General features: G+C 38.2%; 2 protein-coding genes and 1 long non-coding RNA gene across 9 annotated transcripts in view; 2 read left to right on the top strand and 1 right to left on the bottom strand.

The window, feature by feature from the left end:
- The window catches only part of LOC136263915 (uncharacterized), a 255807-nt gene that overhangs the window by 179513 nt on the left and 49518 nt on the right, over window positions 1–26776 (bottom strand). For 3 of the 7 annotated variants that reach the window (XM_066058539.1, XM_066058543.1, XM_066058544.1), the window contains exons 12-16: window positions 26603–26701; window positions 13366–13464; window positions 12637–12738; window positions 1354–1452; window positions 628–726 (exon numbers count right to left, since the gene is read on the bottom strand). The exons of 1 other annotated variant lie outside the window; for it this stretch is intronic. In XM_066058539.1, coding sequence (XP_065914611.1) covers window positions 628–726; window positions 1354–1452; window positions 12637–12738; window positions 13366–13464; window positions 26603–26701 — 498 coding nt within the window. The remainder of the gene's footprint in view (window positions 1–627; window positions 727–1353; window positions 1453–12636; window positions 12739–13365; window positions 13465–26602; window positions 26702–26776) is intronic. 3 more of the 7 variants (XM_066058541.1, XM_066058540.1, XM_066058542.1) reach the window with 3 other exon arrangements.
- Window positions 7765–9716, top strand: LOC136263936 (uncharacterized). The gene is made up of 9 exons (XM_066058602.1): window positions 7765–7905; window positions 7955–8022; window positions 8063–8216; window positions 8264–8334; window positions 8394–8698; window positions 8747–9017; window positions 9074–9136; window positions 9185–9247; window positions 9304–9716. The coding sequence occupies exons 1-5, from the start codon at window positions 7775–7777 to the stop codon at window positions 8432–8434; spliced, it is 465 nt and encodes a 154-aa protein (XP_065914674.1). The 5' UTR covers window positions 7765–7774; the 3' UTR covers window positions 8435–8698; window positions 8747–9017; window positions 9074–9136; window positions 9185–9247; window positions 9304–9716.
- On the top strand, window positions 23050–23597 carry LOC136263942 (uncharacterized). The gene is made up of 3 exons (XR_010704874.1): window positions 23050–23110; window positions 23159–23221; window positions 23278–23597. It is a non-coding gene; the product is annotated as an uncharacterized lncRNA (long non-coding RNA).

Genomic DNA, 26776 nt, shown 5'->3' with positions numbered 1-26776 from the left:
TAACAGGTTGAACACAGCTAACAATGAAGTGTAATTGATACTACACCTCTCAGATAACAATTGATAGCTGGGACACGTGGTGCCATTTCCTTCTTTTGATGCAGTGTGCGTGGGTTCACTAGTCATAATAATTTTTACAAAAAAAAAGTTAACAAACAAGTGCACAAAATTTTTGGAATTTTCAACTAGAGTAGGGACCATAGCACATTGATAAAAGAGTACTGAAACAAGCTGGAGTAGTGCATGATATTAAATCACAGTAAAACAATAAGAAGTGTTATATCCCTACATGTGTATTTCCATTATGGTATCTTGAACACAGTAGGGATAAAACACTTCTTATTGTTTTACTACGATACAATATTGTGCACTGCTCCAACTTGTTTCAGTACTTTTGTTGATGTGCTATGGTCCCTACTCTAGTTGAAAATTTCATTGTTTTGTGTACATGTATATTAAAGTGTAGTAGTAATTGTGTATAAACACCTACTAAACAGACCATAAACAATTTTAAGGGCCTTACAGGTGTGTCGCAAAAAATGTGTCCTCAATATACGTAGTGTCACAAGCCTCTATGGAATTAAGATACCTTGTTTTGGTACAATCATCACACAAAATGCTACTCACCTTGTTAACTATATTCACATCTAGCCCTGCCTTCACTAGTTCACCAATAACACTGCTACAGTTACCCAAAGCTGCTCTATGAAGTAAACTATCCCCAACCTGTGGTAGCACAAGCATGTAATAATTAGACAATCTACAACATAACCTGTAACTGTCTGTACTAGAGCTATGAAACTGAACAAAGGTCAAAACCGATTACTGAGTAAATCATGACTGTCAGTTATCCGATTAACTGAACCAAATAACATTTTCTACAAATTTTCATGATAGCATGTAAGCTATGTGCACCTTTAAATTTGTAGTACAGTTGGTCAGATTGTCGTTATAGTGACCAAAGTAAAATGCACCAAGTCATTATACCTAAAGCTGAATCCCACCACAAGTGTGATATCAATGTCAAAGAGTGAGAAGAGTATAAAACGTATATTTTTGTGTAAATATCTTAGAGATCGGTTAAATGGCTAAGCAAAAAAATAACCAGAACAACAGGTCGGTTAATCGGTTTACCTGGTATGGTTTCACAGCTCTAATCTGTATATACTGGAAGTTATAGCCATTACCACATTCAAGTTCCATGGCTAGATACACTGTTGTGTACAGTATATACAAGATTAATGTAGCACACATCATATGAAACAATTCTGTATATCATCAGCCTGTTGCTTACAACATGTCACTACACATACAACACCTCTTAAAGTGTTACCATGAATGTACATTTCTTACATTGTCAGTGATCTTGATATCTGCACCTGCTGTAATTAATGCACCTGCTAGTTCTTCATTCCCCTCATATAGGGCTATACTAAGGGCACTCCTACCATACTGTAACAACACACAAGTGATACAACACATCACCAAATGTATACCATAACTATGTACACAACATATTATACTGACTACACTAACATGTTTACACTAATAAACAATTAATGTATACACAATGTGGCTAAGTGTCCTTGTGTATCAGTGACCAATTGTCATCACCTCAATAAGTACTAGGAAAAATACATACAACACTTAGCTATGCACTAGAAACGTTTGGAGTAACAGACAAAACTTGGATTAAACCATTTTACACACTAATGCAATTCCTAACTATTTTCAATGTCTACATTTAACCACCAAACACTCCAGTCAAATAACACTTAACTGGTTTAACTGGTTATGGTTCATCATGTAGGACTCATTATAGCCATAGGTCACTATAGTCTATGGTCTTCAATATGTTCATAGTAATGTATGTGCTTTACCACTATTATGATGGATAAATTGTAACCTCAAGTAAACCAGTTCACTTCTTGGTACACTAATATACTACAGTGGTAGACCACACATTTGTATTACACAGCAAAACACTCTAATACAACAGTCACAATCAAACTATAATCATAATCATACAGTATGATAGCAACTGTATAATAGAGACCACAAAGCAGTAGGCGTGGCCTACAAAATAATATCACCTAAAAACAGCCTCAATTTCCCCTAACGACGATGAGGCAGCATTGGTTAGGTAAAACTAAGCCCAAACAAGCTTTCAGATCGACCCGAAATACTTTCAAAAGGTTGCTACGGAATTTTAAAAATAATTTATTTAATGGAATTCTCTAGTGACTGACTGACTAACTTACTGACTAACTGACTGATGCCTTCAGACAAGCGTAACTCGATAACGGCTAAAGCTACAAGTTTTATGTTTTCACTGTTCGACGTCGTTTTGGCCTGACAGGTGCCTTTTGGCATACCGCAGTACGTACAATGCATTCTTCATGGATTTACCAGCGTCCTCCTTTGTGTCCCATTCATCTTTGCTGACAGCAAAAAGTGTTGATTTGGAGATAGCACGTGATGGTTTCCCTTCCGCGTAACGGAAATCATCCGTATTTGTCATAGTGGCGATTTTGATAGCAGAGATGCTTTTCAAACAGTTCTTGATTCGTACTGCTGTGTAACAGGTTGAACATAGCTGACAACAAAGCGTAATGGATACTTCACTTTTCAGACGATAATTGATATAACCGGAGCGCGCGGCACCATTTCTTCCAGTATGTGTGGATTACAGAGGTGCTTTTCGAACAGGCCTTGATTCGAAATGCTTGTGTATAACGGGTTGTACAAAGCTGACAATGAAGCGTAATGGATACTTCACTTTTCAGATGATAATTGGGGCGTGCGGTGCCATTTCAGATGCGGTATACGTGGATTCACCATTCATAATAATTATTTACAAAAAAAAAGTTAACAAACAAGTACACAGAAAAATTTGGAATTTTCAACTAGAGCAGGGACCACAGCACATCGATACAAAGTACTGAAACAAGTTGGATTAGTGCACGATATTAAATCACAGTAAAACAATAAGAAGTGTTACTAGATGAATAAAAAATTGGAAATTTTAAAATAGGAATAGGGATCACTCTAAAAAGCCACAAAACAAGAAGGGACCGCTGGGGTGGTAATGTAAACCACAAATCTCTATTTTGACTCTCTCTGTCATAAATCTTTACTTACATGCTCTGTCATTTTGAAGTGAGTCAAAATAGGGATTTGTGGTTTACATTACCACCCCAGCGATCCCTTCTTGTTTTGTGGCTTTTTGAGCGATCCTTATTCCTATTTTAAAATTTCCAATTTTTTATTCATCTAGTTTGTGTACTTTTTATTAATTTAGTAATGGATTATGAAGAAGACTGTTGTGAATAGTGTAATTTTGCATTCTGCATAGTAACACTGTCAACATTTCAGTACAAACATGAAACTGATCAAATTGCAATGTGCATACAGACTGAGAATCTCCCAATATGAGCTACAATTCACATTATTGGTGCATCTCATAGCCGTCAAATTCAGTGCAAGGATTGTAGTTATACACTTAATTTCATTATACATCAGAGTGAACTCACTTCAGGCCGGAAGAGGGCATATGTAACACCAGTATACAAGAAAGGCCCGCTTACTAATCCATCGAACTATAGACCTATATCATTGACTAGTATTTGCTGCAAGTTGTTGGAACACATCAACAATATCATGTGTACAAATTAACATGGATTTTTTTGATTGATAATGAAGACTCTGGTGAATAGTGTAATTTTGCATTCTGCATAGTAATGCTGTCAACGTTTCAGTACAAACATGAAACTGATCAAATTGTAATGTGCATACAGACTGAGAGTCTCCCAATAGGAGCTAAAATTTACATTACTGGTGCCTTTAATAGCTGTCAAATTCAGTGCAAGGATTTTTGTTATACACTTGACTGCATTATTAGAGTATTTACGTGACTGCTCTATTAGACTATTTAATCTAGATAACCCGCCCATGTACAATAATCACGAAGCAAAAAAACCACCTTGCAACAAAATCATCAGCCCAGATTAAGCTTTCTGGCCTATACTGAGTTTAATAGACAGATTCTATTAGCCACAAGCAGCACTCACCAAAAAACCTAACTTTGAGCATGATCTTGTATGGCTTCTCAAGCGTAATGGCGTTTTAGCAAGAAGACACAGCCGGGTTTTTGCTGTTTCCATCCGAAAACGAAATCAAAAATAGGTCATGGACACGCACAATGATCCATTCAGCAAGCCTTGCTACGTTTTATCCCAGGATTTTTCTTGTAAACTTTGCTATCCCTGTGAAAGAATAATAATAATAACATTATGAATAATAATATGAACAAACGGGCATATTTCACTATTGTCTGAAATACACATACTATTTTCTTTTCACTTGATACTTACTAGTGGACCTATACTCATTACAAAGAACCTCCAGAGAGTTGTTTTGAGTTGAAGGATGCTTTTCAAGGTGGTTTTTAGGTGTGCGTTCTATTAGGATTTTTGCAAAAAACATGGGCAATCCCATTATGAACCCACTATCGTGGTTCATGATATCCCTACTGTGCATTTCCATTATGGTATCTTGAGCACAGTAGGGATACAACACTTCTTATTGTTTTACTGTGATTTAATATCGTGCACTACAACTTGTTTCAGTACTTTTTATCGATGTGCTATGGTCCCTATTCTAGTTGAAAATTCCAAATTTTTCTGTGTACTTGTATTATTACAGAAGAGGTTGGCTGATGCAAAGGTTATACAAAGACTTACACCTCTTCACAGTACTTTCTAACCCAGGTACAGCATGAAGTAAACTGCCAAGTGAATCAATTGAGCTGTGCTGAACCAAGCACAACATGGCATGACAAGTTGGAATGGGTGGCCTGGCCAGGATACAATGTGAAGCATCCGTGGCTGGTTAACGATAAAAATTTACTTTTGCTTGTCACATAGCGGGTATTTTCTACACTCTAAAGGATTCCACAACATGGTTACAATGTACATACCCCAAGATGTGCTATGCTTCGGTAAAATCCCAACCGTTTTGTTCGTTGGCAAAAAAGGTACCCACTGGCTACAATAAAGTGACCTAACATTGTACAGCTTAGGGGCAGTATGTCAAGCCAAACAAGCGCTGAAACCATACAAGTGTGACAAGCATTTGACACTGTTTAACATAATAATTCTCAATTGCTACAGTCTGATACAATGACTTGGAATCAATTTTGTTGTGGAAATACTGTATTTACTCCATTTGTACCCCAGGGGTACTACTACTATTTTTTGCCCAAAAATAAGGATACAAACCTTCAATTAGTGCCACACTGTGGAATGATCTGAGGGTGCGCTACTAATATTTCAAACCTGCCACTACTATAGTAGTGCTGTACACCTACAAACTTTTTGTCACTGGTTAATTGCCTACCAATAATTGGCAATGACTGGTTAAATGGTTTGTGTGTATATTGGCAGACATAATATGTACTTAACAAGCCTGCTGGAAGGTTTATGGTGGTACCAAAGTGACCATCAACATACTGTCTTGCAATAACAGTTATTACATTCACATATTTACACATGCTTTGAGGTTATGTTATGATGTTAACACACTTGTCAGCAGGGGTAATTTATTGTTTACCATGTGGGTGGGCAATAACCAGTTTAAAGGTTTCTTCACCAGTTATTGGCTGACCTAGACAACACCAGTTAATAACCTGTTATTTGCATACTGGTGCACAGCACTATACTATACAGTAGCTATTCTACATTATGGTTTTGAAAAACAATCACAACACATTGCTACTTATTTCCTCAATACAAGACCTTTCTTTCGCCCAAGTCCTTATAGCACAACCATGTCACGCCTCATGTTAGGTGGTAAATTTACTAACTAATATCCAGAATTTCGATTACGTGATAGCCGTTTTAGTGTACCAGGACAATGCCTTCCTTAAATCGAGATTGAGATTAATACTAAAGATAAGAGAGCACTAATTACAAAAGTATAGTGCGGTACTATTCAAGGGTGTGGTACAATTTAAACTATTTTCAGAAAAAAGGATAAAGACCTTTGAATAGTACCGCATTGTGGTACTATTCGAGGGTGCAGCACAAACCAAGTAATTACGGTACATGTCTAGACAGGTTATTTAAAGATTGCAAATGGTGTGAATGCTCGAAGGTAAATGCAACGGCAAGGAGTGCTTGGAAATGTAGCCACAAGAACAGCAGCGCCAGCTCATTGCAGTGACAGATGTAGGATTTTTAAAAGATGGTTTCTGAAAGTTGGTAAAACTGAAAAATAAGGCACATAAGGACACATCTCCAGGAATTTTTGAGATTTTAGAAGCTCTGAGATTGAACTTTAGGCTATTTTTACAATAAATGCAACGCTTTAAACTGTAAATAACTAACTATAGGGCAAAATTGTGTGATTAAGCTGTATAGCTTTGATTGCTGTATTAGAGTAGTTACGTGACTGCTCTATTAGAGCATCTCAATCAATTTTAACGCAGTGGGAGGTGAAAAGTAAAGTGTTGCTGAGGGTTTAATAGCAATAAATGGTGTTAGTTAAGTGCAATTGCTTGCATAGTACTAAAATACAGTGGTATATAGTTGTTTGTTATGACAAATTGTTAATACAACAATAATGAAGTTAGTTAGACTGCCACTGAGCTAAATTTAAAACTGGGTTTCTGTTGTAACCACAGTAACTCATTTAGATCTGCCACTGCATTGTGGACCATTGATTAACTCAACAGCCTTGTTTACTACAAGTTCTTGTCAGTGCTACAATTGTGACAACATTACAAGTTTGTACCAGCTGGTAGAGCCTTTCTGAATCAGCTGTTTGCAATTCACCAGGACCTAAAATAAGATCTTAACACTGCACAGATTTGTAGTGTTAAATCTAAAGTGTGCAGTGATAAATGTGATTTTGTGTATAGTACATTTGCGTTGAGCTGAATCCTGGGTTGTTGATTAAGAAGCCTTACAAGATCAAAGGCTTTAAACATGATGTTCATGACGTATTTATTCGTAAGCTCATGTTACGGGTGTGCACTTAATTGTCGAAAATATGGCATCTAGTGCAGCGTCAGTGAGTGCAGAGCGAAACCCTCTAGGAAAGAGGTTAAACAGCCAAACAAAGTTTCTACCCATGAAGCTATGTAACTACTTTGAGCAAGAAGCGAATAAGTCAAAAGTTTCCGCCAATGTGAAGCAGAGAATCTCGAAGGCCACTGGTAATAAATATCTTCCAGTTCTTTGCAGCTGGGTTTGATATTCATTTCGTTACGTAGGGATTTCAGAGTCATCTATTGTAAAAGTGAAGATGGAGTACCACAAGAAAGGCGGGTTTTCTATGCCAAGAAAAAGGTACAAAAGCAGTTTGAAGGAGCCCACTCAATTCATCTAATCATCACGGCAGGTACAGATGTTCACGAATCCGTGTCGATGAAGACAGTTTCAATCAGGATGCAATCAGACGGAAGACACATTCGTTATATGACAAGAAAGAAAATATATTACTGTTGAAGATTTTGGTGGGTGAATTTGAACGCTCGAGCCTTTGGTTTGTTACTCTGTCTACAGTCAAAACTTCAGAATGATGGTGTTTTCTCCACAGGAGAACATCACTTAGGAGGGTATTGAAGGATATGGGATTCAAGCATAGAACGATTAATGACAAGAGGTTAGCATTGCACCAGTTTTTGTGTGTTTTAATTTTAGTACACATACATGCAGGGTAAACTATGAGCAGCCTTGCATAGTCCATCAGCGTCATAAATATTTTGAGACGAATGAGGTGCAACAGAACTGAAGGGAAGCCAGTGGTGTACTTGGATGAGACTTGGGCCGATGCGTGTGATGGAAAGTCCAAAGCCTGGGTAGAGGCTGATAAGACTACTGGGGGGACTATAGGAGGAGTCAGGTTGGTTAAATAGCTTTCAAAATTCTGCTTGTTTAACCTTTATACATAGCAAGCCATCAGGTAAAGGAGAGTGCCTTATTATCTTACATGCTGGAGGCAAAGATAGATGGGTTCCCGGTAATTTTCTATGATGTGAAGTATCCAGTTGTTCTTTCAGGTTGTGATTGGGTTTTTAAAGCCAAGAAAGGATCTGTAGCTGATTACCATCAAGAAATGAATGCAGAGAATTTTGAAAGATGGCTTCAAGAAAAGTTACTTCCAGCATTACCAGCCAATTGTCTGATTGTAATGGACAATGCCAGTTACCACAGGTAGGTATTAGATTTGTCAACTGTAAACATTACTGTGTTAACTGCAGTCGCCACTTGGAGGAGCAACCAAAGCAAAAGTGGCGAAAAGCACAGCTGAAAGAGTGGTTAGATAAGAAACGTAAGGCAGTGTGTATATACTGTCATTGTTTCAGTATGTGACTGTATGATGATTCACAGGTATAGCATATCCAGAAAGTTCACTGAAGAGAGATCTATGAGAAATCATCAAACGAACAAAAACTGCTCCAAGATATGCTATACATGAGATAGCTGGAAGTAAAGTTATGTTAAGTGTATACATTGTGGTTCTGACATTTTTCTGGTATGGTTTTTTTTCTGGTATACTGTTGTGATTCCAGTTCTTTCGGCTAACATAATAATAGGCCATGAAGTAGTCAGATTACCAGTTGCACACTGTGAACTGAATCCTATTGAGATGGCCTGGAGTCAAGTGAAGGGACATGTAAAGAGGAACAACAAGAGTATATCAACATTGTTATGGACATTGTTATAGTTTGGCATCTGTTTAGGTTTACTTTGACTGAAGTTAAGGAACTGGTTTATCAAGGATTTGAGGCTGTTACATCTGAGAGGTGGCAATCTTTGATAAGGCACGTTCAAGAAGAAGTCAAAGATCATTACTGGGAACAGGATGGACTTCACGAGGAACTTCTAGAATGATTCCTCATTCACGTCAGCAGTGATAGTAGCGATAGTGAAGATGGTGATGGTGGTATTAATGACTCTTCCACCACCAGCAACAGCGAGTCCGAGTCTTCTTCTGAGCCTACTTCATCTGATGTAAGATTGTTTGATATTTACAATACTAGTGTTACAACTTGTATGTTGTTCCCCAGGAGTCATCGAGTGGCTGGGATTGAACTCTGCAAAGTACATCAAAAAACAACAACAGATGAAGTGTAAGTGCATGCACTTTCAAAGTTATTGTTACTTTATTATGCTTGCAGAAGGTGAACATACCAGACATTGTGTATATTGATCAGTGCAGGTGTGTTTAGAAGTGACTAAAGGTATCATGGGTCCAAATTCATACAAATAGTATTTAATTTGGTGAAACTTTTTGTAGAGTTCTGTGGGAATGTGACTTCGAGAACCAAGTGCTGATTTGAAACGGCTTGTATGGCATGTGTACAAAGTGATGGGAAATGGATTAAAGTGACAAATTGACTAGATGGGAATAGGAGAGAATAAGCAGCTGTGTGGTAAATGTGAAGTTAAAAACATGTTGTTTGCCTCACTTGCAGGTACACCTATGCTGGATAAAAGTACTTGAGCTGTTATAATTTGGGTTCTTCCCCTTAATGGCTGAAAGAGGTTTTTCCCCTGAAGATAAGTGGGCCACTTACGTATCTTCTAAATACAATGCAACAGTGGCCCCAGCTCTTCTACTCATGTAACTCTGTTTTACACACACAAAAACTGTTTTATTTTTCTTGCAAAAGTGTATTACAGCCTCTTACATAACAGATGGTGAAATCATGCATGTTGAGGGCGGGAGTGTGACGTCTGGCTTCGCCACAAACATGTGTCAACATGAATATCAAAGGGCCGCGCTTTAGAGGCTTCCCCATTGAAAATGTATGGCAAAACTTTGCAGTGTCATAACTGGAGTGTCTTACATTTGAATGAAGCGCTTTTAATATATTTTAGCGGATTGAGAAGCCCTACATATCGAACAATATAGGAGACCTGTGCGATGTACTGTATAGCTGGTTATTTTCAAAACAGAAAATTTCGCACAAGTAGCAAAATTTGAATTTCGAAGGATTATAATTTCGAAGAGTGCATATTTCGAAGTATAGATGGATTTCAAATAAACGGAAATTAGTGTCACAAAATATGAATGTTTGCCAAAATTGAGGCCAAAATCTGACTTACTGATAGAATAATCCCCATCCCTGTGCACTGGAGAGAAAACTGAGGGAGTCTCGAGTGGAGCAAGTTCTTTGGCTCGATCGCGCTCGATCGTAGCTAGCTACCATACTGATTCTAGAGCAGATGGCATCAACTTCCAATCTGGAGCACCTGTTTTCGGGTTATTGGCACAGTAATGATACAGTTTACCCATTATCATCAGTAATACTGAGCTCCAAAACTTGAGGAATACACAAGCAAATTGCCAAAAGCTGGATCGCTGCTTTCACTTGTGGGAATTTATTTTCGAAGAACAACCAGACGTGGGAATTAATTTTCGAAGAGAAGGGCCTCTTCGAAATATCCAAAAATAAAAACTTTTTGAAAATTACCAGCTATACGGTAGCAATCGTAAGTTATTAATCGTTTTTGAGGATTCAGCTCAAAAACTATTAACACGTACACTTAGTAACCACTTCTCAATACACTTACAAACTTAATTATGTTGTCTCTAGTAATGGACGATATCCACAATGACGAAATTTGATGTCATAGTTGACAAAATGGCCATGTTAGTGAGGGGCTTCAGAGATTTTGGCACACAGTATTTAAAATATCTGTAGTTTGTTACACATGGAATCAGGAGATAATAAAGGTAAGAAGTAGTACACATACTGTGACGGTGCAAAATGAGCTCCAACAAGGAAAGCAGACTGAAAATTTTAAATCCAGACACAAAAAGGTTTATTTGCATTGCATTATATACTACATGCCTCACTTTTGCCCCTTATTCTAATTTATAAACAGTATCATAGAGAAACACTATCTCACCCAATATCTCCCTGTACAAAGTCCCCACACTACGACAGCCATTTTATTTTGTGGCATCACAGATAATTCACGAATTGTAATCACAACATCAAGAAACTTAATTGCGGATATTGCTCATTTGTTGCTATACCTACTTTGTTTGTATTTGTTGTTTAAATTTATATCTGTTGTGCGGCAATTGCTTTGAAGTTTTTGTTTTGTACACTCTGGTTGGTTTTTATCACATTTTAGCTTATATACATGCAAACACACACATGTGTACACACCACACCACATTCTTGCAATTGCATTCTCCAGCCAATCACAAATGATTCAGAGTATTTAATAACACTAGCAGCAACTCAAGACAAACATTCAATTCACCTATTCTTACAAGCTAAGTTTTAACAGGTTACATGATGAACACACAATAGTGCACAAAGGATCTTTAAGCTCAGAAATGGGACCTTAGTGGAGCAATCTCTATATTATGATTGCAATACCAAATGGTTAGACTCTCCTTACTGAATGCATTTTCTAGACTCCAAATTGTTTGTGAAAAAGCAGTAAAATACAGTATGATATGTAGTAGTAGTGGGTGTGGCCCATGAATAACATCATCCAAAAACCAGCCTCATTTTTCCCTGACAATGAGGCAGTATTTGTTATGTAAAACTAAGCCTTCAGATCAACCCAAATAGCTTTCAACAAGTTGCTTTGGAATTTTAAAGAAAACAACAAAAAAACATTAAACAGAATTTTCTAGTGACTGGCTGAGTAACTCACTGACTGACTGACTGACTGATGCCTTCAGACAAACATAACTCGATAACAACTAAGGTTATGGACTTGATTTTTTCACTGTTTGACATTGTTTTAGCTGGACATGTGCCTTTTGGTAGACCACAGTACATACAACGCATTCTTCACGGACTTACAAGTGTCCTCCTTTGTATTCCATTCATCTTTGCTGACAGCGAAAGTATCGATTTGGTGGTAGCGCATGATGGCTCCCTTTCATAACGAAAATAGTCCGTATTTTTCATAGTGACTACTTTGATTGCATAGGTGCTTATCAAACAGTTCTTGATTTGTAATGCTGCGTAACAGGTTGAACATAGCTAACAATGAAGTGTAATTGATACTACATTTCTCAGATGACAATTGATAGCTGGGACATGTGGTGCCACTTCCTTCTTTTGATGCAGTGTGCGTGGGTTCACTAGTCATAATAATAATTTTTACAAAAAAAAAGTTAACAAACAAGTGCACAAAATTTTTGGAATTTTCAACTAGAGTAGAGACCATAGCACATTGATAAAAAAGTACTGAAACAAGCTGGAGTAGTGCATGATATTAAATCACAGTAAAACAATAAGAAGTGTTATATCCCTACATGTGTATTTCCATTATGGTATCTTGAACACAGTAGGGATAAAACACTTCTTATTGTTTTACTACGATACAATATTGTGCACTACTCCAGCTTGTTTCAGTACTTTTATTGATGTGCTATGGTCCCTACTCTAGTTGAAAATTTCATTTATTTGTGTACATGTATATTAAAGTGTAGTAGTAATTGTGTATAAACACCTACTAAACAGACCATAAACAATTTTTAAGGGCCTTACAGGAGTGTCGCAAAAAAAGTATCCTCAATATACGTAGTGTCACAAGGCTCTATGAAATTAAGATACCTTGTTTTGGTACAATCATCACACAAAATGCTACTCACCTTGTTAACTATATTCACATCTAGCCCTGCCTTCACTAGTAGTTCACCAATAACACTGCTACAATTACGCCAAGCTGCACTATGAAGTAAACTATTCCCAACCTGTGGTAGTACAAGCATGTAATTATTAGACAATCTACAACATAACCTGTAACTGTCTGTACTAGAGCTATGAAACTGAACAAAGGTCAAAACCGATTACTGAGTAAATCATAACTGTCAGTTATCCGATTAACTGAACCAAATAACATTTTCTACAAATTTTCATGATAGCATGTAAGCTATGTGCACCTTTAAATTTGTAGTACAGTTGGTCAGATTGTCGTTATAGTGACCAAAGTAAAATGCACCAAGTCATTATACCTAAAGCTGAATCCCACCACAAGTGTGATATCAATGTCAAAGAGTGAGAAGAGTATAAAATGTATATTTTTGTGTAAATATCTTAGAGATCGGTTAAATGGCTAAGCAAAAAAATAACCAGAACAACAGGTCGGTTAATCGGTTTACCTGGTAAGGTTTCACAGCTCTAATCTGTATATACTGGAAGATATAGCCATTACCACATTCAAGTTCCATGGCTAGATACACTGTTGTGTACAGTATATACAAGATTAATGTAGCACACATCATATGAAACAATTCTGTATAACATCAGCCTGTTGCTTACAACATGTCACTACACATACAACACCTCTTGAAGTGTTACCATGAATGTACATTTCTTACATTGTCAGTGATCTTGATATCTGCACCTGCTGTAATTAATGCACCTGCTAGTTCTTCATTCCCATCACATATGGCTATAGTAAGGGCACTCCAACCATCCTGTAACAACACACAAGTGATACAACACATCACCAAATGTATACCATAACTATGTACACAACATATACTGACTATACTAACATGTTTATATGAATAAACAATTATTGTATACACAATGTGGCTAAGTGTCCTTGTGTATCAGTGACCAATTGTCATCACCTCAATAAGTACTAGGAAAAATACATATAACACTTAGCTATGCACTAGAAATGTTTGGAGTAACAGACAAAACTTGGATTAAACCATTTTACACACTAATGCAATTCCTAACTATTTTCAATGTCGACAGTTAACCACCAAACACTCCAGTCAAATAACACTTAACTGGTTTAACTGGTTATGGTTCATCATGTAGGATTCATTATAGCCATAGGTCACTATAGTCTATGGTCTTCAATATGTTCATAGTAATGTATGTGCTTTACCACTATTATGATGGATAAATTGTAACCTCAAGTAAACCAGTTCACTTCTTGGTACACTAACTAATACACAACACCACACATCACAGTTGAAACTGGATCAATTCTGCTAACCACTGACCCAGAGAACAATCTAGGTTAGATCCAATGTGACCTGACTAAATTAAAACAAGAGCCGTTTATTGAGTGCTACATTTCTTGCATAACATCTGCCCCTGTTAGTGTAAAATAGATATCATACAGTACGGTAGTGCTGTAGATTAGGGATCAGGCAGTTTTGTGCTTTGTTGCCAAAAAATATCACCATAAAACCAGCCTCAAATTTCCTCCATAACAGCTTGGCAGTATTGGTTAGGCATAGCCAAGCCCAAAAATGCCTTCACAGTGATCCCAAACCATTCCAACAAGTTTCTATGGAATTTAAAAAATTTTCTATTTAACAGAATTTTATTCTGACTAACTGATGCCTTCAGCCAAACATAACTCAACAATGTGCCATGTCATTTTTCAATGTGTGTAAGACAGCTGTGTTTCTACCATTTTTAATGCTCAAAATAATGTTCCACGATCAGACAATTTCTGTTATTTTATTGCTGGAGAACAGCCTTACAAAGACAGTAGTAATATTTAGTGTGGCATCTCAAGCTAACTTTTAGGTTTGCACACCAACCTACTTGTACATGTCAGCTATGAAACATGTTGAAACCTCTTGGACTACAAACAGTACATACAATTTGTTATGACATTGGTTATACTACTTTGATTTGTGCACTGAAAAACTCTGAACTGGTACTAGTACATCAGTACATTTTAGTACTTTGTCCAGGAAAAAACTGTGCTGTTCTGAAAGTTTGACAATATGCTCAAAAAAATAAACAAATAAAAATATTAATTATCGGGAGCCCTGTTATTATACTCCCGCACAAGGAGATCCGCAATCAGTTACCATTTTTCTGGTTTACTTTGCTTAGGCATTAGTCTCAAGGAAACAACCTTTTGGCATTGCATCCACAAAATACTTTTACCTTCTTAATAGTGCCACAAGTCTAGCTAGATAGCCAATCGCTTTGCTTTGATATGTTGCAGTCTATATTTACCATTTTCACTGCTTGAATTAATGTTCCACAAATCACACAATTTTTGTTATTTTATTGCTGGAGAACAGTCGTACAAAGGCAGTATACCACAAGCTTTATCTCACGCACACTTTTGAGGTTTGTACACCAGTCTACTTCTGCTTGTCAGCTTTAAAATATGTTGAAGATTAGCTTAAAGCCCCTGCTTTCCTACTTGGACTACGACCCGAATGTACATTATGTTACGACACTGTTACACCAATTTTGGTTTGTGCACTAAAAAACTCAGAACTGGCACTAGTACATTTTTGTGCTTTGTCCAGACCAACTCCATGTTGTACTGACAGTTTGACAGTACACTCAAAAAAAAAATATATATACTATCAGGAGCTCTGTTATTATACTCCAGCACAAGGAGATCAGCAATCAGATACCATTTATTTTTTGTAGGTAGTAGCCTCAAGGAGACAACCCTTTGGCGTTTCACCCACAAAACACTTCTACCTTCTTTATAGTGTCACACGTCTTGCTAGATAGCCAATCACTTTGCTTTGATATGTTGCAGTCTATATTTGTGGTAGATGACTCTTGTGCATCCAAATAACCTTTATGACTACTGTCTGGGATATAATTAGCAACTGAGATATCCATGATCTGATAGTTCCCATATCCACTGCTCCAAACAGAGTGAGGGTAGACATCCCATGATATAGGAATCAGTGGCTGCAGCCCTGTTTACTGTCCCATACTCATAGGTGATTCATGTACACATGATGGTGTTCCTTCTGAGAGAATATGACGTCCCAGATAAGCAAAGAGAGGTTGGAAAAGTCGATCAAAAGTCCAACGGTGACCTGATAAAACTACACACCCTGAGGTGGAAAGCCAGGCCTCTCCCTAATACCATACCCTACTAGTCCTGAAGATCCACTTATCTGGTCTGGTAGCTAATAAACACTGCATAGCTAAGGTTTTTTTAAAAAACAAAAGAACATTCAGGACCAGTTGGGTATGGCATTATCTTGGGTAATCATACAATTGAAGCATAATGCAATGAACATAGCAACCACTGAGACGGGGATTCCTGTAATGGCTACTACTGACTTGTTGAGTCTGCTACTATGCAAAATTAAAGCTTGCAGCAGCAGAAGTTGAACTGTGATTGTTGATAACCCAAATAGCAGGTTGGTGGCACCACCTGTATGTGCTGACCGAGAACATCAGTATTTGTTGCAGCCAACTTACCATTTATGAATGATATAGCTTGCTACAAGCCTCTAACTGCCAGGCAACACTATGGGTACACCCCTACAAGCTAGTAGATACATCCCTGTCATACGGCAAGCTGGTAGTTACACCTTTACCATACAGCAAGCCGGTAGGTACACCCCTACCATACAGCAAGCCGGTAGGTACATCCCTACCATACAGCAAGCCAGTAGGTACACCCCTACCATACAGCAAGCCGGTAGGTACATCCCTACCATACAGTAAGCTGGTAGGTACATCCCTACCATACAGCAAGCCGGTAGGTACATCCCTACCATACAGCAGGCCGGTAGGTACATCCCTACCATACAGAAAGCTGGTAGGTACACCCCTACCATACAGCAAGCCGGTAGGTACATCCCTACCATACAGCAAGCTGGTAGGTACATCCCTACCATATAGCAAGCTGGTAGGTACACCCCTACCACACAGAAAGCTGGTATAGTTACACCCTTATCATACAGCAAGCCGGTAGGTACACCCCTACCATACAGCAGGCCGGTAGGTACATCCCTACCATATAGCAAGCTGGTAGGTACATCCCTACCATATAGCAAGCTGGTAGGTACATCCCTACCATATAGCAAGCTGGTAGGTACACCCCTACCACACAGAAAGCTGGTAGCTACACCCTTACCATACAGCAAGCCGGTAGGTACACCCCTACCATACAGCAGGCAGGTAGGTACATCCCTACCATACAGCAAGCTGGTAGGTACACCCCTACCACACAGAAAGCTGGTAGTTACACCCTTACCATACAGCAAGCCGGTAGGTACACCCCTACCATACAGCAGGCCGGTAGGTACATCCCTACCATACAGCAAGCCGGTAGGTACACCCCTACCATACAACAAGCTGGTAGATTCATCCTTACTATACGGCAAGCCAATAGTTACACCCCTACCATACAGCAAGTTTGTAAGTTGTACACCTGGTCAGTAATATTCTTTACTAGTTGAGCCCTGAAAGGCGAACACCGTAGTGCATGAAGTGTTCACAACAAACGTTGTTGACTATTGGCTAATAATGAGCCATAAAAAATCGTACTGGTCAGCGTAAACAACACTTCTAATTCTAAGATGTAGCATTTGGTTACTCATTTACATACGTACTGTACTTTATGCTTGAATTTCTGATAAAACTTGTGATAATTCTTAGCATTCTAAGCCAAATATTTGTACTTCCTGTCTATAAATCACTGCTCTCATTCTATGATTATTGAGTGAATTCGACTCTACACTAAACAAACGATGATACAATGAAAAACTCCAAAATACTTAAATGCATGTGTACCTGTGAAATGCATCTCGCAGCAACTTAAAACAAATTCCCACCGGTTAAAAGTGTGTACTATTTCACCTCAGGCTGTTTAAAATCTAAGAAACTCTTGGTAGAGTGTTAAAAATATTTGTTTGCTGCTCCGTCTTTTAAAAGTAAGATGTTCTGCAACTTGAGAACAAACACAAGCTGTGTTTACCATGAGTCTAGGTGTACCCCTGATCACTGGGAAGGTGCACCCCTACGTACAGTATCCCTGTAGGTACACCCGTATCATAGAGCAAATTAATCAGTAGGTACATCCCTACCATACAGCAAAGTAATTAGTAGGTACATCCCTCTAACATCAAGGGAGAATTATGACACCAGCTGCTTAATTGACCTCACTTCGAAGTCCTAAGCCAAGAATACATTTCTCCAGAAATTTAATTGTCACATCACTGTACTAACCATCTTGTTAACCACCTCATTGCCTGAAACAGGAAGTGAGGTGTTATCTCCATCAGTGTCATACTCCTCTACAGAATGTATTTCTTATGCTATCTCAATGAAATGCATGCAGTAGCTAGGTGCATTACCCATCTGCTGGCTCCCCTATGCTGGATCTCCTTGGCTTATGCGAGACAACAAGCATGTGGCTTTGGTGTGCCAAGCCCTGTAACTAACTATAAGAGTTTAATAGTACCCTACAGGCTACCTACCTGCGTTAGCGTACATACATGACTGTCAGCTGCGGAGTTGAACAAACTGCTGTAGTTGTGACTCACACATAAGATATACTTGCTACCACAATGGCATCTAAATGGCAAGCTGAAAGTTCATGCCTACTACAGCCACATTTAGTCTCGCGTGGCCAGACCGCTTTTTCTTCGTCACGGCGCTTATCGATTAGAGATTATAAGCGCCTACTCTGAAATAGGGTCTGGTCCAGAATCAATACGTAAACTCGTTTTCACACCCCAAGCAAGGGCTCGGGGTGTTTAATCAACTTTGGTCATAAAACGTATACTCCCTTTTAAATTTCAAGCCACGTACGCACTGGAAATGCCATGAACGATAGCCGGTGCAGTGCGGTGGAGTTGATGAGAGACACTCAGGCTGGTTTTCTACAGTTAAAAAGGTCACGGATCGATTCCTTGTGGAAACGAAAAGACTGAAGGCGAACTGAGCAAGGAATCAACCCGTGTTCATTTTAGCCTTAGAAAACCACCCTCAGTGTTTCTCATCGACTCTACCGACTATCGTTCATGGCATTTCCAGTGCGTACGTGGCTTGAAAATTAAAAGGAAGTATACGTTTTATGACAAAAGTTAATTAAACACCCCGATCTCTTGCTTGGGGTGTGAAAACGAGTTTACGTATTGATTCTGGACCAGACCCTATTTCGGAGTAGGCGCTTATAATCTCTAATCGATAAGCGCCGTGACGAAGAAAAAGCAGTCTGGCCACACGAGACTAAGCCACATTATCTCCATGATGTCATCCTGTGATGTATGGTCTTGTTGTAGCTCAGTGGAGATTAATGACAATGTTGTAGTAATACTCAGCTGCTCCCATACTTGATGAGTTCCTGTACTAACCTTAATGTCAACTAAACAAAACTCTTCCACTAAGCTTTAATATCAACTCAATAAAACTTTGCCAGCACTGCAAACAATTAGTGATACTGCTGCTCCTTAGCTGCCACTGCTACCCTACTATAGCACAGAATGATCTAGAACAGGAAGGCTGCTTCATATGGTACCACCTCAAACCTGTTGTTGATACCTTCTAATGCATACCACAATGCATAGTGACCAAGCTAACCCTATTGTTAGTTGTTTACTGACACCTTTCCTGCATAGTGTTTAACCTTAGTCCCATAGACTAATGTTGCTATGGCTACCTTCAAGTTAACACTGTTTAACCTTCTGTTAAACTTGTAAACTTCTGTTAAACTTGTAATCAAAGTGACCATCAACATCCTGTCTTGTAATAACAGTTATTACAATCACATATTTACACTAGGTTATGTTCTGATGTTAACACTTGTCAGCTGGGGTAATTTATTGTTTACCAAGTGGGTGGGCAATAACCAGTTTAAAGGTTTCTTCACCAGTTAATGGCTGACCTAGACAACACCAGTTAATAACCTGTTATTTGCACACTGGGTGCACAGCACTATACTATACAGTAGCTATTCTACATTATAGTTTTGTAAAACAATCACAACACGTTGTTACATATTTACTCTATACAATACCTTTCTGTCATCCAAGTCCTTATAGCACAACCATGTCACGCCTCATGCTAGGTGGTCAATTTGCTAACTAATATCCAGAATTTTGATTACGTGATAGTTGTTTTAGTGTACCAGGACAATGCCTTCCTTTAATCGAGATCGAGATTAATACAAAAGATAAGAGAGCACTAATTACGAAAGTATATAGTGCGGTACTATTCGAGGATGCGGTACAATTAAACCACTTTCAGAAACAAGGATAAACACCTTTGAATAGTACCGCATTGTGGTACTATTCGAGGGTGCAGCATAAACCAAGTAATTACGGTACATGTCTAGACAGGTTATTTAAAGATTGTAAATGGTGTGAATGCTCGAAGGTAAATGCAACGGCACGGAGCGCTTGGAAATGTAGCCACAAGAACAGCAGCGCCATCTCATTGCAGTGACAGATGTAGGATTTTTAAAAGATGATTTCTGAAAGTTGGTAAAACTGAAAAAATAAGGCACATAAGGACACGTCTCCAGGAATTTTTGAGATTTTAGAAGCTCTGAGATTGAACTTTAGGCTACTTTTACAATAAATCCAACGCTTTAAACTGTAAATAGCTAAATATAGGGCAAAATTGTGTGATTAAGCTGTATAGCTTTCATTGCTGTATTAGAGTAGTTACGTGACTGCTCTATTAGAGTATCTCAATCAATTTTAACGCAGTGGGAGGTGAAAAGTAAAGTGTTGCTGAGGGTTTAATAGCAATAAATGGTGTTAGTTAAGTGCAATTGCTTGCATAGTACTAAAATACAGTGGTATATAGTTGTTTGTTACGACAAATTGTTAATACAACAATAATGAAGTTAGTTTGACTGCCACTTAGCTAAATTTAAAACTGGGTTTCTGTTGTAACCACAGAAACCCCTGTAGATCTGCCACTGCATTGTGGAACATTGATTAACTCAACAGCCTTGTTTACAAGTTCTTGTCAGTGCTACAATTGTGACAACATTACAAGTTTGTACAAGCTGGTAGAGCCTTACTGAAGCAGCTGTTTGCAATTCACCAGGACCTAAAATAAGACCTTAACACTGCACAGATTTGTAGTGTTAAATCTAAAGTGTGCAGTGATAAATGTGATTTTGTGTATAGTACATTTGCGTTGAGCTGAATCCTGGGTTGTTGATTAAGAAGCCATACAAGATCAAAGGCTTTAAACATGATGTTCATGACGCATTTATTCGTAAGCTCATGTTACGGGTGTGCACTTAATTGTCGAAAATATGGCGTCTAGTGCAGCGTCAGTGAGTGCAGAGCGAAACCCTCTAGGAAAGAGATTAAACAGCCAAACAAAGTTTCTACTCATGAAGCTATGGAACTACTTTGAGCAAGAAGCGAATAAGTCAAAAGTTTCCGCCAATGTGAAGCAGAGAATCTCGAAGGCCACTGGTATTAAATATCTTCCGCAGCTGGGTTTGATATTCATTTCGTCATGTAGGGATTTCAGAGTCATCTATTGTAAAAGTGAGGATGGAGTACCACAAGAAAGGCGGCTTTTCTATACCAAGAAAAAGGTACAAAAGCAGTTTGAAGGAGCCCACTCAATTCATCTAATCATCACGGCAGGTACAGATGTTCATGAATCCGTCTCGATGCAGACGGTTTCAACCAGGATGCAATCAGACGGAAGATACATTCGTTATACGACAAGAAAGAAAATCTATTACTGTCGAAGATTTTGGTGGGTGAATTTGAACGCTCGAGCCTTTGGTTTTGTTACTCCGTCTACAGTCAAAACTTCAGAATGATGGTGTTTTCTCCGGGGGGAGAACATCACTTAGGAGGGTATTGAAGGATATGGGATTCAAGCATAGAACGATTAATGACAAGAGGTTAGCATTGCACCAGTTTGTGTATTTAATTTTAGCACACATACATGCAGGGTATACTATGAGCAGCCCCGCATAGTCCATCAGCGTCATAAATATTTTGAGACGAATGAGGTGCAACAGAACTGAAGGGAAACCAGTGGTGTACTTGGATGAGACTTGGGCCGATGCGCATGATGGAAAGTCCAGAGCCAGGGTAGAGGCTGATAAGACTACTGGGGGGACTATAGGAGTCAGATTGGTTAAATAGCTTTCAAAATTCTGCTTGTTTAACCTTTATACATAGCAAGCCATCAGGTAAAGGAGAGTGCCTTATTATCTTACATGCTGGAGGCAAAGATAGATGGGTTCCCGGTAATTTTCTATGATGTGAAGTATCCAGTTGTTCTTACAGGTTGTGATTGGGTTTTTAAAGCCAAGAAAGGATCTGTAGCTGATTACCATCAAGAAATGAATGCAGAGAATGTTGAAAGATGGTTTCAAGAAAAGTTACTTCCAGCATTACCAGCCAATTGTCTGATTGTAATGGACAATGCCAGTTACCACAGGTGGGTGTTAGATTTGTCAACTGTAAACATTACTGTGTTAACTGCAGTCACCACTTGGAGGAGCAACCAAAGCAAAAATGGCAAAAAGCACAGCTGAAAGAGTGCTTTTCGCCACTTTATAAGAAACGTGAGGCAGAAAGAAACGTGAGGCAGTGTGTATATACTGTCACTGTTTCAGTATGTAACTGTATGATGATTCACAGGTATAGCATATCCAGAAAGTTCACTGAAGAGAGATCTGTGGGAAATCATCAAACGAGCAAAAACTCCTCCAAGATATGCTATACATGAGATAGCTGGAAGTAAAGGTATGTTAAGTGTATACATTGTGGCTCTGACATTTTTCTGGTATGGTTTTTTTTCTGGTATACTGTTGTGATTCCAGTTCTTTCGGCTAACATAATAATAGGTCATGAAGTAGTCAGATTACCAGTTGCACACTGTGAACTGAATCCTATTGAGATGGCCTGGAGTCAAGTGAAGGGACATGTAAAGCAGAACAACAAGAAGTATATCAACATTGTTATGGACATTGTTATAGTTTGGCATCTGTTTAGGTTTACTTTGACTGAAGTTAAGGAACTGGTTTATCAATGATTTGAGGCTGTTACATCTGAGAGGTCGCAATCTTTGATAAAGCACGTTCAAGAAGAAGTCGAAGATCATTACTGGGAACAGGATGGACTTCACGAGGAACTTCTAGAATGATTCCTCATTCACGTCAGCAGTGATAGTAGCGATAGTGAAGATGGTGATGGTGGTATTAATGACTCTTCCACCACCAGCAACATCCAGTCCGAGTCTTCTTCTGAGCCTACTTCATCTGATGTAAGATTGTTTGATATTTACAATACTAGTGTTACAACTTGTATGTTGTTCCCCAGGAGTCATCGGGTGGCTGGGATTGAGCTCTGCAAAGTACATCAAAAAAACAAAAACAGATGAAGTGTAAGTGCATACACTTTCAAAGTTATTGTTACTTTATTATGCTTGCAGAAGGTGAACATACCAGACATTGTGTATATTGATCAGTGCAGGAGTGTTTAGAAGTCACTAAAGGTATCATGGGTCCAAATTCATACAAACAGTATTTAATTTGGTGAAACTTTTTGTAGAGTTCTGTGGGAATGTGACTTCGACAACCAGGTGCTGATTTGAAACGGCTTGTATGGAATGTGCACAAAGTGATGGGAAAAGGATTAAAGTGACAAATTGACTAGATGGGAATAGGACAGAATAAGCAGCTGTGTGGTAAATGTGAAGTTAAAAACATGTTGTTTGCCTCACTTGCAGGAACACCTATGCTGGATAAAAGTACTTGAGCTGTTATAATTTGGGTTCTTCCCCTTAATGGCTGAAAGAGGTTTTTCCTCTGAAGATGAGTGGGCCACTTATCTTCTAAATACAATGCAACAGTGGCCCCAGCTCTTCTACTCATGCAACTGTTTTACACAAACAAAAACTGTTTTATTTTTCTTGCAAAAGTGTATTACAGCCTCTTATATAACAGATGGTGAAATCATGCGTGTTGAGGGCGGGAGTGTGACGTCTGACGTCGCCACAAACATGTGTCAACATGAATATCAAAGGGCCGTGCTTTAGAGGCTTCCCCCATTGAAAATGTATGGCAAAACTTTACAGTGTCATAACTGGAGTGTCTTACATTCGAATGAAGCGCTTTTAATATATTTTTAGCGGATTGAGAAGCCCTACATATCGAGCAATACAGGAGACCTGTGCGATGCACCGTATAGCTGGTTATTTTCGAAACAGAAAATTTCGCACAAGAAGCAAAATCTGAATTTCGAAGGATTTTAATTTCGAAAAGTGCATATTTCGAAGTTCAGATGGATTTCAAATAAACGGAAATTAGTGTCACAAAATAAGAATGTTTGCCAAAATCGAGGCCAAAATCTGACTTACTGATGGAATAATCCCCATCCCTGTGCACTGGAGAGAAAACTGAGGGAGTCTCGAGTGGAGTAAGTTCTTTGGCTCGATCGCGCTCGATTGTAGCTAGCTACCATACTGATTCTAGAGCAGATGGCATCAACTCCCAATCTGGAACACCTGTTTTCTGGTTATTGGCACAGTAATGATACAGTTTACCCATTATCATCAGTAATACTGAGCTCTAAAACTCGAGGAATACACAAGCAAATTGCCAAAAGCTGGATCGCTGCTTTCACTTGTGGGAATTTATTTTCGAAGAACAATCGGACGTGGGAATTAATTTTCGAAGAGAAGGGCCTCTTCGAAATATCCAAAAATAAAAACCTTTCGAAAATTACCATCTATACGGTAGCAATCGTAAGTTATTAAACGTTTTTGAGGATTCGGCTCAAAAACGATTAACACGTACACTTAGTAACCACATCTCAATAGACTTACAAACTTAATTATGTTGTCTCTAGTAATGGACGATATCCACAATGACGAAATTTGATGTCATAGTTGACAAAATGGCCATGTTAGTGAGGGGCTTCAGAGATTTTGGCACACAGTATTCAAAATATCTGTAGTTTGTTACACATGGAATCACGAGATAATAAAGGTAAGAAGTAGTACACATACTGTGACGGTGCAAAATGAGCTCCAACAAGGAAAGCAGACTGAAAATTTTAAATCCAGACACAAAAAGGTTTATTTGCATTGCATTATATACTACATGCCTCACTTTTGCCCCTTATTCTAATTTATAAACAGTATCATAGAGAAACACTATCTCACCCAATATCTCCCTGTACAAAGTCCCCACACTACGACAGCCATTTTATTTTGTGGCATCACAGATAATTCACGAATTGTAATCACAACATCAAGAAACTTAATTGCGGATATTGCTCATTTGTTGCTATACCTACTTTGTTTGTATTTGTTGTTTAAATTTATATCTGTTGTGCGGCAATTGCTTTGAAGTTTTTGTTTTGTACACTCTGGTTGGTTTTTATCACATTTTAGCTTATATACATGTAAACACACACATGTGTACACACCACACCACATTCTTGCAATTGCATTCTCCAGCCAATCACAAATGATTCAGAGTATTTAATAACACTAGCAGCAACTCAGACAAACATTCAATTCACCTATTCTTACAAGCTAAGTTTTAACAGGTTACATGATGAACACACAATAGTGCACAAAGGATCTTTAAGCTCAGAAATGGGACCTTAGTGGAGCAATCCCCATATTATGATTGCAATACCAAATGGTTAGACTCTCCTTACTGAATGCATTTTCTAGACTCCAAATTGTTTGTGAAAAAGCAGTAAAATACAGTACGATATGTAGTAGTAGTGGGTGTGGCCCATGAATAACATCATCCAAAAACCAGCCTCATTTTTCCCTGACAATGAGGCAGTATTTGTTATGTAAAACTAAGCCTTCAGATCAACCCAAATAGCTTTAAACAAGTTGCTTTGGAATTTTAAAGAAAACAAAAAAAAACATTAAACAGAATTTTCTAGTGACTGGCTGAGTAACTCACTGACTGACTGACTGACTGATGCCTTCAGACAAACATAACTCAATAACAACTAAGGTTATGGACTTGATTTTTTCACTGTTTGACATTGTTTTAGCTGGACATGTGCCTTTTGGTAGACCACAGTACATACAACGCATTCTTCACGGACTTACAAGTGTCCTCCTTTGTATTCCATTCATCTTTGCTGACAGCGAAAGTATCGATTTGGTGGTAGCACATGATGGCTTCCTTTCATAACGAAAATAGTCCGTATTTTTCATAGTGACTACTTTGATTGCATAGGTGCTTATCAAACAGTTCTTGATTTGTAATGCTGCGTAACAGGTTGAACATAGCTAACAATGAAGTGTAATTGATACTACATTTCTCAGATGACAATTGAGCTGGGACATGTGGTGCCACTTCCTTCTTTTGATGCAGTGTGCGTGGGTTCACTAGTCATAATAATAATTTTTACAAAAAAAAAGTTAACAAACAAGTGCACAAAATTTTTGGAATTTTCAACTAGAGTAGAGACCATAGCACATTGATAAAAAAGTACTGAAACAAGCTCGAATAGTGCATGATATTAAATCACAGTAAAACAATAAGAAGTGTTATATCCCTACATGTGTATTTCCATTATGGTATCTTGAGCACAGTAGGAATAAAACACTTCTTATTGTTTTACTACGATACAATATTGTGCACTACTCCAGCTTGTTTCAGTACTTTTATTGATGTGCTATGGTCCCTACTCTAGTTGAAAATTTCATTTTTTTGTGTACATGTATATTAAAGTGTAGTAGTAATTGTGTATAAACACCTACTAAACAGAACATAAACAATTTTTAAGGGCCTTACAGGAGTGTCGCAAAAAAAGTATCCTCAATATACGTAGTGTCACAAGCCTCTATGGAATTAAGATACCTTGTTTTGGTACAATCATCACACAAAATGCTACTCACCTTGTTAACTATATTCACATCTAGCCCTGCCTTCACTAGTTCACCAATAACACTGCTACAGTTACCCTGAGCTGCACTATGAAGTAAACTATTCCCATTCTGTGGTAGCACAAGCATGTAATAATTAGACAATCTACAACATAACCTGTAACTGTCTGTACTAGAGCTATGAAA

This window comes from Dysidea avara, chromosome 8 (assembly GCF_963678975.1).
Source record: "Dysidea avara chromosome 8, odDysAvar1.4, whole genome shotgun sequence".
Classification (NCBI taxonomy): domain Eukaryota; kingdom Metazoa; phylum Porifera; class Demospongiae; order Dictyoceratida; family Dysideidae; genus Dysidea; species Dysidea avara.
This window is presented reverse-complemented; position numbering and strand designations above follow the sequence as displayed.